The sequence below is a fragment of the Equus quagga genome, chromosome 13, assembly GCF_021613505.1.
Source record: "Equus quagga isolate Etosha38 chromosome 13, UCLA_HA_Equagga_1.0, whole genome shotgun sequence".
Lineage (NCBI taxonomy): Eukaryota > Metazoa > Chordata > Mammalia > Perissodactyla > Equidae > Equus > Equus quagga.
Genome location: NC_060279.1, coordinates 53,974,206 through 53,990,788, shown reverse-complemented (window position 1 = coordinate 53,990,788; position 16,583 = coordinate 53,974,206). Strand labels below are relative to the sequence as shown.

Here is a 16,583-nt window from a genome sequence, read left to right as displayed (position 1 = left end):
TCGCCACCCACCCCTATCCGGACCCATGCTTGCTAGTTTCTGCTTTTCTCTTCTTGTGTTTCCTTTTGCAAAAATAGGCAGATCCGTGAATATTTTCTTATTTCCCTTTCTGTCTTACACAAAAGCGAGCATGCTGTTCATTCTCTTTTTCACTTTGCTTTTTTCACATGACACATCCTGAGAAACGTTCCCCATCGGTCATAGGCAGCTTCCTCCTTTGGGCAGCTGCAGAGCGGTTCTGTGAATGGGTGTTTGGGCCAGTTCCAATATTTTGCAATTGCAAACAGTGCTGCAGTGAATAACCTTGTGCATCTGTATTTTGTATCACTGGGGAGTAGGTAATTTTTTAGAAAAGCAGTTGCTTTTAAACCCTTAAGATCAGGTTTTAAATTAGGCGATGGAGGCAGCGTGGTGTCGTAGAAAAACCGCAATAGGCTTGGGAGGCTGGTAAGGCTCAAACCCCATCCATGTGCGGTACTGGCTGTGTGACCTTGGAAAAGTTACTTAACTTTTCTGGTCTCAGTTTTCTCTGCTCTACAATAAGGGTAGTCAGCCCCTACTTTGATGTTAAGAAGATTATATAAAATAGCATTTGTGAATGTCTCCAGCAGGGTGCCAGGGGTATGGGAGAACTCAATAAATGCTGATAATAATTGCTCCTCTTTAGCCATTAAATTCTCTCTATAATTTTTCCGTTGGATAAAGCCTTTTGAATCCACATATCTGATTTTTCTCCCTTGCCTTTTATCACACATTCTTATTTTCCACTTCATTCTATGAAATGACACCATAAATAAGCTGCACAGAGAGTGGTCCTGATAAAGGAACAAACCCACTAGCAGCATTCACACAGCACGATTATTTATTGAGTACGTAGTTCTAGGCCCTGGGGACGCAGCAGGGACCAAACAAAGCCTACATTCTAGTCGGGGAGACTGATGACGGAGACACGAGTGATTGTGTGATGTGTCAGCCGGGGATAAGGGCCGTGAGGCAGCACAGAGCCGCAGGAGGAGGCAGAGGTGACGGAGGGAGCTGTCTGAGATAAGTTGGTTGGGAAGAGCCATTCTGAGGAGGTGGCGTTTCAACTGAGACCGGCACAGAGTGAAGGAACGAGCTGGGGGACTGCCCACAGGGAAAAGCATTCCAGGCAGAGGAAACAGCATGTGCAAAGGCCCAGAGGAAGCACAGGCTCAGTGTGTGTGCAGACCAGCAAGAAAATGAGTGCAGCTTGAGATGGGACAGGAGAAGTCAGGAGGATGAAATTGGGTGGGGCCTTGGAGGTGAAGCCTCACAAGGGCTTTGGCTTTTAGTCCGAGGGAGACAGGAGCTATGCAGGGTTTTACACAGAGGGGTGACTTGAGGTGACTTAGGTTTTTACAGGTTCCCTTTGGCAGCTCCCAGGTGAGTGGATATAGTGTTTACATCAGAGCGTCATACACACAAGGCCCTGGGGTCCCCTGGGGAAGGAAGCTGCCTGTAACTCATCTTACCCAGCTGCTCCCAGAGAAGCTACCGGGCCCTTCCAAGGGTCTAAAGTTTTCCCACAAAATCTGCCTACTTCCCCCTGCTTCCCTAAGGGCCCAGAGACTACAGTCAATCCTCATTATTCACGGATTCTTTATTGGCAGTTCGCCTGCTCACTGAAATTTATCCCAAACCCCCAAATCGATATTCAGGGGCTTTCACAGTCGTTCGCAGACGTGCTCAGAGAAGCAAAGCTTGGAGTCACCGGGGTGGCCTCCCAGCTGCAGCTGAGCGGGCGACGCTCCGCCTTCTTGTTTCAGCGCACACCGCCGACAAGCGTCTTGCTGCGGTCTGTGATGCGCCACGTGTCTGTGAGTTTTCTCGGTGACTTTGCTATTTAACATGGCCCCCAGGGTTGTGCTGACGTGCCGTCCTATGTTTGGAAGGCAAGAAGGCTGGGATGCGCCTCGTCGGGGTGTGAGTTATGGAGCTGTTGGCCCCGAGTTCATTGCTAATGAACCCACATGTATTAAACAAGACGTCTTTCAACAGAAACCCCAAGACAAGGTCCTGTGCTGATCAGTGGGTGAGAATGGTGTGCAGACAGGCTCGCCGAAACCTCAGCCTGTGTCTCTTCCAGAAGCGATGGTTCAGTAGTCGCTGATTCAGGGTTCGCAGGGACTTTATAAAACTTAACTATCGCGAAGAATGAGAATGGACTGTTTACGTCTGAGGACTGGCCCCGGGTCCCCTCGCCCTCCCTTCCTCCCCCTGCCAGAGGAGCGCTGCCCGGGTAGGCCGTGCTCTGGCTGTCACCCCGTTGTTCCTCTGGCTGGGTTAGGTGAGAGCTGGGCACATCAGCCAGGACCCTGCAGGGGCCTTGCTCCTGTCTGTGCCGTGTGAGGTCGTTGAGGAGGGAGGAGGGGCTGACGGCCTGGGACTGGGGGTCCCGGCACGATTCATTCAGAGGGGCTGGCTTTCTAGAGAGGCAAGCTGGAGGAGAAGGGCAGAGGATTGTGGGTGAGCCCTGCCCAGCAATGGAGAGATGGGGTCTGAGAACCACAGCGTCTGGGGACGTCTGAGTGTGGGAGCCACGTGTGGGACTCTGTTGAAGCTCCCGCTTTACAGAGGGGAGACCTGAGGCCCCCAAGAAGTGAAGCACCCGGCTCTTTGGCTTAGCCACGCCAAGAAACGGGGCATGCCGCTTTCTCCAGGAGTGAATGCTTCAGCCTAATTATAGCGAGACACACGTCATCTGAAAATGAGGATAAATTCCCTTAATCTGGAAATGTCCCAGAAGCCAGCTCAGTGTTCCAGAGCAGAGACGGCCGTTAGCAATCAGCCACGGTCTTAGAGACAGTCTTTGTGCGTCATTTTAGTACCATGCTGAGCCTTCTTGCAGACTGTCGTGCCGTGAATTATGGACTCAAATGACACCGGTGACAGTGCCGGGCGTGTAAGAGGCCTGTGATGAATTAGCGTGTTTGTGTTCTCCTGGGGGAGCCTCACCTAGAAAATGCAGTTCTTGGGCAATTAATATCAATATGCACAATTTAAACCCATTGCCTCCAATTAGATAAGCAGCCTGTAATGGCCTCATTTTTAAACAAACAAGTTTTGCTGGAACTCTGATGAATGAATTTGCCAATGAGTAGTCTAGACCCGCTAGATTGCGGGCGAAATTCATTTGTTCTTGAGCCAAACCACTCATCACGTACTTGTAGCATGAAAAATTCCTTATAAAGGGCTGGGGCGCTGTTTGATGGAAAATTTTCTCCTTATTTAGAGAAGCAGGGTGGTAGGTGGCGTTTAGACCTGGGTTGTAATTCTGCCTCTGCTACTTTCTAGCAACCTTGGGCGTGTCGCTCCCTCCATTCTGAGCCTCAGTTTCTCCAACTCTCATAGGCAAAATAATCACAGCCCTTTCTGAGTCACAGGAGCACTGTCAGCATCCAAGAAGATAAGGACTATGATGTTGCTTTGTAATCATTAAGTTCTGGGGCACTGGGGTCAGAGGCATGGGTTTGAATTCCGGCTCTGCCACTTCCTTGCTGTGTGGCCTTGGAAAAGTTACTCATCCCCTCTGGACTTCCATATCATCACTTGAAATGAAGGAGAATAATAGGACCTACCTGTGAGGATGACTGTGAGACTTAAATGAAAGAGGATGAGTTCTCTATGGCTGTATAACAACAGGACCGCAAATTCAGTAGCATAAAACCGCACACATCTATTATCTCAGAGTTTATGTGGGACAGAGGTCTGGGGACGGCTCGGGTGGGTCCGCTGCAAGGCTGTAATCATGGTGTGGGCCCGAGCTCGGTCTCATCTGAGGTCTTCACTGGGGGGATGTGCTTCCAAGGCCGCGTGGTTGTTGGCCGAAGCCAGTTCCTTGTGTTGTAGGACTGGGGCCTTGGTTCCCAGCTAGCTGTTGGCCGGTGGCTGCCCTCACATTCTTCCCACCTGGGCCTCCCCCAGCACGGCTGCGTGCTTCATCAAAGCCAGCAAGGGACAGATCCCCTTCCGAGACAGAGATCACAATCCTATGTGACACAGTCACCAAAGTGCTACTCCTTTGCTGTCTTCTCTTGGTTGAAAGCAAATCACGTCCCACTCACCCTCAAGGAGGGGGTCACACAGAGGCATGAACACGGGATCTGGGGATCACAGAGGTCGCCACAGAATGCCTGCCTGTAAAAGACAGCACAGGGCGGGACACACGTAGACCCTCAGTAAGTGGTGACAATGGCGATGGTGATGATGGTGAAATGGCAGTGAAGCTCAAGGAGAAGGAGAAGCAAAAAGCTTTGGGTACTTTCTCATCTGGGATCCTATTTCTGACTCCTTATGTTAAAGCATCCTTCCTTATTTCCTGTGTGACCTCAGAAAAGATACTCACCCCCTCTGAGCCTCCCTTTCCTCATCTGTAAGGTGCAGACAGGAAGACCCACATCATTATGGTTGTTCTGATCATTCAGTGAGATGCTATGCATGAAGCGCTTGGTCTGTGCGTGGCTCAGAAAAGGCACTTGAAAACACTTAGCGTAAACAGACACCAGGGCCCAAGTTCAGCTGAAAGGCCCCTACACACACGAGTCGTTCTCTCCCAGAGCGTGCTTGTGACGTGGGCGGCCACTGCTTTCTTTCAGGCGCATGCTGAGGAATAACAACAAGCCCAAGGAGCAGAAGAGCGTGCTCATCCTCCCTCCCCGGGCGGGCACCCCCAAGCTGTTCACTGCCGCCCTGGCTGCAGCGGGGAAGCTGGGCGCCAAGGGGGCTAAAGGCGGCAAGCTGGCCCACCTCCGGGCTCGACTCAAAGAGCTGGCTGCGCTGGAGGCTGCTGCGAGACAGCAGCAGCTGCTGGAGCAGGTAACACGGCTGGGAGCCCAGCCCCGTCCGTGTCAACCGTGTGCCAAGGAGAAGGCCTGTGTACCTAGGGGCCTCAGAGAATGGACCCTGTGTTTAATTTTAGGGAAGTTTTCCCCCTTCTTTGTATCAATCAGGATTCATTTCGTTGCATGCGACAGAACTGCAAGCGACGGTGCAGGCTCAAATTAGCTTGAGAAATCAGGGAATTTCTTGGGTCAAGTAACTAAAAAGTTCAGGCAAGTCTGGATCCAAAAGCTGAGATGATGCCAACGGGATGAGTTTTGTCATCCTGTCATCTCTGCGTTCCTCGGGGATGCCTCCATTCCCAGGCTGGCCCCCGAGAGCTCTGGGATCACGTCTTCCCGCTTAGCAACCCCAACAGAAGGAAAGTACCTGTTTCCCGGTAATTACAGCAAAAGTCCCAGGGTCACTGTCATTGGACGGAATTGGGTCACATGTCCACTCCTGACCCATTCACTGTGGCTCACACACCCATCCCTGGACTGAGAGTGGCCGGGGGGTCCCCACAGGGAAGTCCTGGTGCCACTGCAGAGGTAGGAGCAGTGGGTGTGGGCAGGGGATGTCCCAGACAGCAGTCATGTTCTCATATTTAATACTGTGTCCGTGACAATTCAGAAGATCCGAAAGAAAAAACCCTGCCGACAGGCACAGTGCTGACTGCCTCCACCCCCATAAATCTAGAGGGAATTTTAAAATTAGTTCTGGGACTTTTTTCTGTGACTAATGCCAAGAATGCCAATTAGAATGATTGCACTAATTATGGCTGTTCACGACTATCCTTTAGGGAGGCTCCGGGGGGGGGGGGGGGGGGGGGGGGGGGTGGCGCAGGAGCTCAGAGGAGGGAGGGGACAGCAGTCTCCGTGACCGAATTCCAAGGAGTCCAGTGAACTCAGTCTCAATCCAGGCTGGTGTCAGAGTCCAGGGGATCTGTCCAGAGGTAGTTTGACAACAGGACTCTGGGGAGTGACATCAAAGCCACCTAGAGTTTCAGGACATTCTCCAGAGACAGCCAGCCATGGCCCCAGATTGAGAATAGACGTGACTGCCCGGCTCACAAACTGGCAGGAGCAGGGTGGAGCTGCAAGTTGGGGCCTTGAGCAGCGGCTGTGTGGGGCTGAGTGGACGCGAGCTCCAGGAGTGTCCTCAGGACAGGGCAAGGCTGCCTCTGAACAGGGGCGTGTTGCTCCTGAGTGTTAGCACTTCCCTCAGGCAGCCTGGAGATGTGAATTAAATTCGCAGGAGTGTTCTAATAAAGGGCATTTCCCCTGCAATTCAGCACAAGCAGGACAGAACGGCAGAGTGAAAGGAGCTCTTCAATAGCAGTCCAGACCCTGGGTCCAGACCCCGGGTCTAAATCCCGGCTCTGTCATCACCCGCTCTGTGACCTGGGAGGCTCCTCCAGCTTTCTGAGACCCAGATTACTCATGGTCGCCACACGGGGTTGTCCACCATGGGAACCTTTTATAAAAGCATTTGGGACATGGAGAAGCACTTGACCACCCTCCCCATGGTTCTTCTAGTCCTGTCTACAGCTGGGTGCTTCAGGAAGTCCCACAATGGGCCCCGTCTGGGCATCCTGTCCTGAGACTGTGCATGCTTTGACCCACCTATTGCGCCCTCCCGTCCACCCTATACTCTGACACGTGCTTCCAGGACAGGATGCCCAGATGGGGCCCATTGTGGGACTTTCTGAAGCCCCATGGTGTCAGGGGGTATCTGTTCCTCAGAAGCACGCCAGCTGCTCTCACTTAAACTCACCACCCCCAGCTCAAGTGGGTCCTGGATAGCTGAGGACCACCCAGATCTCCTCCTCGGGGGGCTGCTCCCTCCCCAGTTTCCTTCTGTGCAGGGATGGGGTCAGACAGGGCACGAGTATCCACAAAGGCTCACGTTTTCCCCCAATTCCCTACTGACACACAGACTGTGAGTGAGTCTGAAGTGGGTCCTGCAGCAAGCCAGCCTCTGACACTGGGTGTAGGGGAAGAAAGTAGGAATTTTATTGCAAAGCGCTGAGCAAGGAGAACAGCAGCTAAGGAACTCCGGAAAAGCTACAAGCAAGGGTTTTTATCTGGGGTTTTAGGTGGGGGAGGGCGAGCATGTGGCCTTGGGAGCTGACGTTCTAAGAGTCCTGTGCGCAGGCGCGACTGTCTTTCATGTTTGCTCATGGGTCGCGTGTGCAAATTCAAGGGAGTTCTATGTGTTGCATGCGGTGGATTTTTAGTGTATGACAACTAAAGTTTACCATTGGTCATTTTAGCGTCACTGCTCCTGGGTGAGGCTTAGTTGGGGGGGGAGGGGGGTGGCTGTCAGCAAGCTCCTCTCTTATCAGCGGTCCTCCAGCTGTCCTGCAAGGGGAGCTCAGAAACTTCGGTTACTTTGTTTCCCGCGTTAACCTTGTGGCTACAAGGCACGGTTTCACCCTAATCCGGGGAAATTTTAACTCCTTCGTCCTGGGTTTCAAGATCACGACCAGCGTCCCCGGGGAACCTGCAGGCTGGAGGCTGGAGTCACCCACCAAGTCCCCAAACACAGGGGCTCTCTCGGCCTAACGCCGGTGGTACCCAGCCATTCTTCCCCGGGGTCTCAATCTTTGAGCCCTTCCAGAAAGGAGGCCAGGCCACAGCTGCTCCTGCCCTCATCAGCCTTAACCTTGTCCGCATAGAGTTTTTCTCCTTCCCCCAGGAGCACTGAGCCCCGAACCCCGGTCCCCGGGGCGGCCGCGCAGCCTCGCAGGGGTGGTGGTGGCGGCCCTGCCGGTCACGGCCTCTCCTCCCTCAAGAGCTCAGGGGCGGGGCCCTGCCCTGGAACTGGCCGCTTCCCTCTCGCTTCCAGCCCTGCAAATCCACGGACATAAAACATCCCCAAGACCTTTCCCCTAAATCCAGCCGGGCCTTTTAATCCTTAAACGTGCCCATAATACTTTGTTTCTACCGAACAACCCTGATGCGGCTCCGCCCCGACCCTGTAGGTTTCCCACCCTGCGCGCCCCACCGTCCTCCTCCTTGCGGGTGGAGAAGGCGTGACGGGGACCCGCCCAAGCCCCCTCCAGGACCCTCTGGACGCTCTCTCCCTCACGAGTCACTCTTTCCGGATTCCAGGCCAAGAGCTCGGGAGACGCCGCGGGAGAGGCGGGCTCGGCCGCCCAGGTGCAGCCCGCGGCCCCGGCGGAGGCCGCCCCGGACCAGCCCTCCGCCCGGGAGCCCGCGGCCCCCGACCAGCCCGCCGCCCCGGAGCCCGCAGCCCCCGACCAGCCCGCCGCCCCGGAGCCCGCGGCCCCCGACCAGCCCGCCGCCCCGGAGCCCTCGGCCCCGGAGCCCGCGGCCCCGCGCTCTCCGCCGCCCGCCTCCCCTGCGAGGCCCGAGGGGGGCGAGGAGGGGGCGGCCGGGCCCGAGGAGCCCTCGGTGCGGATCCGCATGAGCCCGGGCCCGGACCCCGGCGAGCAGAGCCTGTCGGTGGAGATGCCCGAGAAGAAGGAGGCGGAATGAGGCGGCGGCTCCCGCAGGTGCTCCCCCCACCCCGCCCCGCGCGCCCCACTCCCCGGGCCGGAACCCCGGTCCGCCATAGGGACCTCAGTTGCCCTCAGTTAACGTCCCGGCCCACATTCCCTCCCGGACATCAGCTTCTTGCAGGGCTGATCTTGAAACCAACAAATTTCAGAGTGTGTGTGTCCCCAAGCTCCCACTGTCACTTGAGAACCCTGCCTCTCCCCGACTGTTATTATTTTTAAGAACAAAACTATTCTCTATTTTGAAAGTTCATCGGCAGAGGATAGAATGGGGCCCCACCACCTGGAAAGCCTCCCTGTGGGGCGTAAAGGGTCATTGAATGTTTGGGTTTTTCCCTTAGGGATTTGGCTCCCACATTTGAAGGATAGAAAACATTTCGGCGGAAAGGAGGGCAGATGTGCTGTTCGTGTGACTGCCTGGAGCTGACGGCGCACCGGACCCATGTGTGATGCTGTTTTTTCTTTGCGGGGCGGTCACATAGGCGACGTGATGCTGCTCAGATAGTTAGTGCTTATCTTCCCCAGACTATTCAGCTGGGAGTGATGCCATTGTCTCAGAACAGATAAATGGAAGTGGGCTCCGTGGCCAGGAGCCGGGAGCGTTTCTGAGCATCTCCTCAGCCCGTCACCCAGTTCTGCTCAGCAGGAATTCATCTGTTACTCCCTTTTGACACTCTTGCTATAGAGATGATGTAGCAACTTCGATTAATCCTAGAATCACAGCTGACACCACTGAAGTTCCCGAGATTTCTGCAGATCTTCATGTTACTTTTATGATTAAAAAAAGAAAAAAGGAAAAAGAGTCATTCAGTCCATGAATATTTATTGAGAGGATTTTATTTGCCCACTGAATGGCTCTTGGGGGAGCTGGCGCTGAAAAACAAAAACTAGTATTGGGCCATTTGTTTCCGCCAGCAACCGTGAGCACAAAAGGCCTGGAATTCCAATAGGTACTGTCCATTTTATATAAAATTACAGGAACCTGGTCAACCTCTGACGGGCCCTTGGGGGCTTGCAAATGAGTGTTTTTATCCATGGAACTAAAAGCAGAACCTTCATTTCCCCTGTGAAAAAATTAAACAATCTGGGAGTTCCCAGGCGGGTCTAAGCATTTCCAAACCCCAGAGTAACAAAGGGATTCATCTGGTCGATGACATATCACGTGACCTGAGTAATCATCACACTGGATATGATGATGAGCAACATCATTATTTTAGCCTTGTAAAAAACTTTTATTGATTTTCATGGGTAATAACACATTTACGTGTGTACAGAAGGATGCCCAGTAAAAATTCTACCTCCTGCCCCTGGTCCCCAACATGCCTGGTGCCCTTCCTGGAAGCAGTCACCATTATCAGTTTCTTGTGTATCCTTCAGAGATATTTTTTTTAAAGATTTTTTAATTTTATTTTATTCCTTTTTCTCCCCAAAGCCCCCCGGTACATAGTTGTATATTCCTCATAGTGGGTCCTCCTAGTTGTGGCATGTGGGACGCTGCCTCAGCATGGTTTGATGAGCAGCGCCATGTCCGCGCCCAGGATTCGAACCAAGGAAACACAGGGCCGCCTGCAGCGGAGTGCGCGAACTTAACCACTCGGCCACGGGGCCAGCCCCCTTCAGAGATATTTTTAAGCTCACACAAGTAAATAGGTAAACTCATTCTTGTTTCCTTCCTTTTTTTTACACAACTGGGAATGTACTAGAGCTGCTGTTACTTTTCACTTGCTTTATTCTGGGGATTGCTCTTTATTAGCACATTAAGGGCCTGCTTATTTTTGCATGACTGCAATCTAGTCCATGGTATGAATGTACCATAACATTTAACCATTCTCCCATTAGTGGGCATGTGCATTGTTTCCAATCTTATGCGGTTGAAAATAATGCTGTAGGGGTAGACTCCGTGGCCGAGTGAGTGGTTAAGTTCGTGTGCTCCCATTTGGCTGCCCAGGGTTTTGCTGGTTCGGATCCTGGGTGCGGACATGGCACCGCTCATCAGGCCACGCTGAGGCGGTGTCCCACATGCCACAACTAAAAAATATACAACTATGTACTGGGGGGCTTTGGGGAGAAAAAGGAAAAATAAAATCTTAAAAAAAAAGTTAATGCTGTAATAAAAAGTCTTGTACAGGCATAATTTCACTGGTAAACACTGATTTTAAGTAGGGAAGTTCTGGGGGTTTGGCTGATTTTTTTCTTTACCATCCCTGTTTATCATTCCCGTATTTCCACTACAAATTCCAAGATCTGAGCATAGAGAATGCTTCCATCTTTAGCAGGTATTTCAGATATATCGGTGAAGTAAATGAATTGCCCTTCAGTAGATGGCAAAATGGTTCAAGGACAGTTTCACTGTGAGACCCTATTTTATAAGGTATCTTTTTTATATGAATGTACTGATTCTTTAAATATCAATCCTGGACTGGACACTGCTTATTATATAAAGTGACAGATTCTTGGGGTTCCCAAGAATGGTCCTGGAAAGAAAATTGATTTTGAAATGAAATGAGATTGGCAGTGTCTTAATTTCACTGAGAAATCTCAGAAAACTTGACACTTCCACAAAATTTGGATATTAGAGTAATTGAATTTGAGGCTGGCATGATTCTCCAAATAGAATTGGACTGGTTGATCGCCAAGGTGTAGATTTTACCGCTCAGGAATACGGTCAGTCTGCATCGGAAAAAGGATCTTTAATTTATGGGTGTTGAATCTCTACTAACTTAAAATGTCTCACCTTTTCCTGCATTTTGGTAGAAAATGAATAGCAAGTTATTTTTTTAATTACATAAATATTTTAAGGAAAATGAAAACCAAGAAGCTATTTAAAACTTCATTATCAAAATGTATTCAGCTACCTGGAATGTTTTCATGTGTTTTCTTAATAAACACGAACGCTGCATTTACAGTCTGGCATACATCCTATTACGATGCACTTTAATTAAAGTATTTAGACAAATGTTCCTGGCTTGTAGATTCATTTCAGAAACTGACCAAGTATGACAAACACTTTTGTGAGAAAAACTAAGTTTATTTCCTGGCTTCTGCTCGCTAGCTGGGCTCCTATTGACATCCTTGGGGCTATGACTGATCCTGCACTCCTGTTGCTGGAGTGATATCCCTGTGGCATACCTTCTCAAACCTCCGTGGCCCCTAGGATTCTAAGCCCCTCAAAAACAGCCCCTTTCAGGGGCCGGCCCCATGGCCGAGTGGTTAAGTGCGTGCGCTCCACTTCGGCGGCCCAGGGTTTTGCTGGTTTGGATCCTGGGCGTGGATATGGCACTGCTCATCAGGCCATGCTGAGGCAGCGTCTCACATGCTACAACTAGAAGGACCTAAACTAGAATATACAACTATGTACTGGGGGGCTTTGGGGAGGAGGAGAAAAAAAAAGAGGAAGATTGGCAACAGGTGTTAGATGCCAATCTTTAAAAAAAGAAAAAAAAGGAAAAAAACCCTAGCCCCTTTATGTCTGGTCCCACAAGCCAAGTGCTTCCAGTATTCCCAACCCCAGTAGACTTGTTCAATGATGCAGAGTGCTGACATACACGGGCTCTGGATTCAGACTGCCTAGCTTCCAATCTCAGCTTGACCACATACCACATGACCATGTAGCATGGATGCCCTCGGTCCTCTCTGAGTCCCGACGACCTCATCTGTAAGATGGAGATAATACATTGCACTGCACAGGGCCACTGTGATGGTCAAATAGTACTGGCATTGCCAAGTTTGAACAGGCAGGAGGAGTAAAGCCAACTCGTTATCCCCCGACTCTTCTACAGGCGGAGTAGAGTGGAAGCCCCCTGAGAACTCGGTCTTCTCTGAGTTCTGCCTCCGCCCAGAGCTATATGCACAGGAGTGGTGTGATCACCTCTGTCCTTGCTCTAAAACTGAGACTTTGTCCAAAGGCCTGGACACATGTTAGTTACAACCATATAAATCACAGCTTTCCTACCATCCGTGAACATAGTTAATCCACTTTCATACAAAAACAGACCCTAAAACACCCAACCCAGGCTTCCTCTCCTGGGAGGGTCGCTCCATCTGGGCTGGGCCCAGGTCAGCTTCATGGGTGTGACCCCTGTGCCGTCACCCATGGCCCTGTGCTTGATTATGCACTGTCACCACCTTCAAATTCTTAATAATTTTTGGACAAGGGCTCTCGCACTTTCGTTTGCACTGGGCCCCACGGTTTACGTAGCGTATCCTGGCTGGGTTGCAATACCACCTGATACCCAAAGAGGCCAGTGGGAGAGGGAGGGGGAGATGCGTCTTTTTGCTCTCAGCTTCCATCTCCCTTCTTGCAGCCACAGCATCCTGCTCCCTTTTGGAAGAGTACCTTTCAACCATGCAGCGTGACTCAAACATGGTGACCAAGTCAGGCCCATTGGCCCTCTGTCCTGCGAATCTGGATCTTGAGAGCTATTACCCCTCTTCCTTGCTAACAGCACCCTGTTTTGTTACATGCCCAGCTCCAGGGGATGAAGCCCTGGCGTGAGCCATCCCCGCTCTTCTGATCCCTTATGTCAGACACTCACTGTCCCAGCCTTCCATGTGGCCAGGGGTGGCCATCGACCCAGTTCTAACCAATGAATTAGAAAGGGAAGGAGGACAGGCGGCCCCCTTAGTAAGAGGAAACCCCCCTTTGGCCGCTGTCCCTCTTTCTTCCTGCTTGCCACACTGGTGGGAGAATATATCTGGAGCTGCCACAGCCATCTTGCAACCGAAGAGCCAAAGAATCAGAGCTGCAGACTGTGACGTGCCTGAGATGCTAAACCAACCCCGAAACCACTACTCTCCAGAGTACTTGTTACACGAGATAGTGAAATACCTTCCTTAGCTGGGCCATCTCAGCCCCGATCTCTGTGACCTGCAGCTGGAAACATCCTGAGAGATGATCAACGAGATGGAGAGGGAGGGAAAGAAAGTGGGAACAGATGCAGCACCTCCCACGCGTTCCCAGCGCTCAGCTTCTTATTCCTACAGGGGTTCCTGTCCCTCCTGGCCTGGCCTTCAGCTTTTCCCTGATTACACGGGCTACCTGTGTGTTTTGAATAAATTCACCTTTAGCTTAAGTTGGTCAGCGTTGGTTTCTGTCACTCACAGTGAGAGAAACCTCACCGATGCCGACAAAAGTGCTTCTGGGAGTTTCCTGCTTATTTAAAATTCAAGATCTAGGCCACCCGTTCGGGGCGTCTAGAACAGGCACTGGTGGTTTCTAAACACAAACATCAGGAAGAGACACTCCGAGACGGGAGTAGAGGAGAGAGGAGGCTGTTCCAGCCAAGATCAAGTTCAGATACTTCTCTGTGGAGGGAAAGCGATGGAGAGAGTGCTGTGGCCCATAAGGAGAACGTGGGCTCATTTCCCACGGGCTCTTCCCAGCTCCCTCCCCGTCCTGAAGAGGGACGCGCGGCACCAAGGACCCTGGGACAGACCCCTCCTCATTCACATTCCTGTAGACTGAGCTCTCGCTCACCTCTGTCTTTTGCGATGAAGCGCTGAGAACACAGCGGGTTGTGCTTTGTGGCCGTCAGAGAGCTTTCCCTGCTCAAGCAGTGTCTGCAGTCTCGTCCGCCACGCTGCTGAGAGGTAATCAAGAAGGGAATTATCAGACCAAATGAGAGACGAGGACATGGGAACATCAGGTAAACGGATTTATCCTCAGGGGATCAGCACCCTGGCTGGAGACAGAGACAGCCAAGAGAGAGAAAGCCCTGAGGCGCCCTCCCGCCCCAGCCGCGGGCCTGTGGGCAACCTTGGCTGTGGAACTTCCATTCATTCGATACTTTTTAAAAAAATGCTTTCTGTGTGCCAAGCCCTGTTCTGGTTGCTTTCCAGGCCTCAGGAGTCCCATTGCTAAGCTGGGAGGAATAAAGCAATCCTCCAGGGCTGTCGTGAGAAGATTCCGTGGGTAACCCTATTGTCTTAGCCTGCTAGGGCATCCATAACGAAATCCCACAGACGAGTCGGCTGCTACGGCAGAAGTTCATTTTCTCGCTGTTCTGGAGGCGGAAGTCCAAGATCAAGGGTTCCATCTCCGGCGAGGCCTCTCTTGCTGGTTTGCAGATGGCTACCTTCTCCCTATGTCCTTACAAGGCCTTTCTTCTGTGTCTGCGGAGGGAGAGCGAGCACTCTCTTAGAAGGTGACTGAGCGTATTGGATCAGGGCCATGCTTATGCCCTCGTTTGACCTTAATTATTTTCTCAGAGGCCTCATCTCCCAGTGCAGCCCCTCTGGAGGCTTGGGCTTCACTATGTGCGTCTGGCGGGACACAGTCAGCCCACAGCACGTAAGCTATGGATGTCAGCATTTCCTGGATTCAGGATCTGGGCACAAGCTCCTCCAAGACTCCTTCAGACATGAAGAGAAAGAAGGCCTAAGTGCCCTTTTATTTTATTATTTCACTGAGCATGAGGTGTTGGGGTCTATGAGGGGTCTTCACCGGTCACCATGGGAGAGTGTCAGCTCTAGCAACAGGGTACCTGGTTAAATTTGAATTTTAGATAAACAGTGAAGGGAGGAAGATTTTTTAGCACAAATAGAGCCCTTGTAATATCTGGGACATGCTTAGGCTGAAACATTATTTGTTATTTATCCAAAATTCAGATTTAGCTGGATGTCCTGAATTTTATCTAGTGACTCCCCTGGGCAAGGACCAACATGGCCGGCACTGTTCAACAGGACTGCAGCCTCCATTGCTGCCCTTGGCCCTGAAAAGGCCCTGGAAAGGCAGGACTAGGCTTTTAGCTGGATGCCTGGCTTCCCCTCTTCTCCAGAGCTCATCATGATTGGTGGAGGAGGAGGGAAAGGACCTGCCCCAGTCTGGTAACCTTTTGTTAGGGATTTTTTTTTTTTTTTTTTGTGAGGAAGATTGGCCCTGAGTTAGCATCTGTTGCCTATCTTCCTTTTTTTGCCTGAGGAAGACTGTCACTGAGTTAACGTCTGGGCCCAACTTCCTCTATTTTATATGTGGGACATGGCCCCAGCATGGCTTGGTGAGCAGTATGTAGGTCCTTGCCCAGGATCCAAACCCACAAACTCTGGGCTGCCAAAGCAGAGCGCACGAACTTAACCATTAGGCCACTGGGCTGGCCCCAGTGTTTGGTTTTTAATATTCATCATCATTAATTTTATCCTGAATGCACACGTGTGATGTTCTGGATCAGAGACAGATTTCTTACTGATTATATTAAAGTAAATAATAAGTCCATGGCCTCTGCCTCCAGGTCCCCCAGGCCTGACCCCTGGCCAGGGACTGAAGGTCCTACGTAAGCAGCTGGACACGTCACAGGCGAAGAGCTAGGAAAAATTATGTTTCTTTGCTTATGAAGAGGAAAGAGGTAACTATTGCCCTCCCTTCCTGCAAGAATCTTCCTGGAAACTCAATGGGCCGGAAACCTAACTCCAACCCCTCGTTATGTCAATCTCTCGCCAGCAGATGCACAGCCCCCGGTCTCTCTGCTTTTATGTCTGGTAGAGTCTCCAAGTTCTGGGACTTCATCCCATTTGTTCGTTTGTTTGATGTAAATACCTGGGGAGACAGCCCTGGAGTCTTCCAGCACCTTGGAGTTTGACCTAGGGACCGGAGCCCAGCTGGAGCCATTTGGCCTTCTCCCCAGATAAGAGGAACTTTATCATCCTTTCAGAGGAGAGCAATTAACCAGACAAATGGCTGCAGATCTAATTATCACCATGTGCGAAGGGTCTCAGGAGGCCGGGGCTTCCCCCGGAGCCCTGGGAAATTCAGGGAAGTTTTATTTCCTACAGTCAGTCTCTATAAAAACATGCATATAGACTGTGGTGATCAACCCCGCCTCTCACATTTCCAGATTTCTGAAACCAAAAGCGTTTTGCTCCTTAAAGAAAGGGAAAAAAGAGCTTGAAGTGTTTCCAGAAAGATCTGAATGAATAATTCCGATAATACTGAAAACTTCTGTATGTAAGCCTAAAGTAAGTAAATGATTTTAAAATCAGATTGACCTGAATTCCACAGAGAGTCACATATTCGATGACTCTTGGCAAATTTGTAATGAACAGCACCCACCAGGAAAGACAATGAGCCACAAAAGTTTGTACCGAAAAATAAGGCTTTGGCTTCTATCGGAACCTGAATTTACTAGAAAGGATAGGCCTGAGGATGTCGGTAGGTCCTCGTTTTAATTGCCCCTTAGGAACATTACATGATGACCGTGGAGAAATTTTTGAAGACTAGAAAAGGAGA

The 16,583-nt window shown here is 51.1% G+C and overlaps 1 protein-coding gene across 1 annotated transcript in view; it reads left to right on the top strand.

Moving 5' to 3' along the window:
• Nucleotides 1-9,818, top strand: part of CNGB1 (cyclic nucleotide gated channel subunit beta 1) — a 64,744-nt gene extending 54,926 nt beyond the window's left edge. The window contains exons 31-34 of the mRNA XM_046682038.1: nt 4,617-4,836; nt 7,956-8,003; nt 8,109-8,359; nt 8,704-9,818. Of these exons, the coding sequence (XP_046537994.1) occupies nt 4,617-4,836; nt 7,956-8,003; nt 8,109-8,342 (502 nt within the window). The 3' untranslated portion in view covers nt 8,343-8,359; nt 8,704-9,818. The remainder of the gene's footprint in view (nt 1-4,616; nt 4,837-7,955; nt 8,004-8,108; nt 8,360-8,703) is intronic.
• Nucleotides 9,819-16,583: the final 6,765 nt, after the last annotated feature.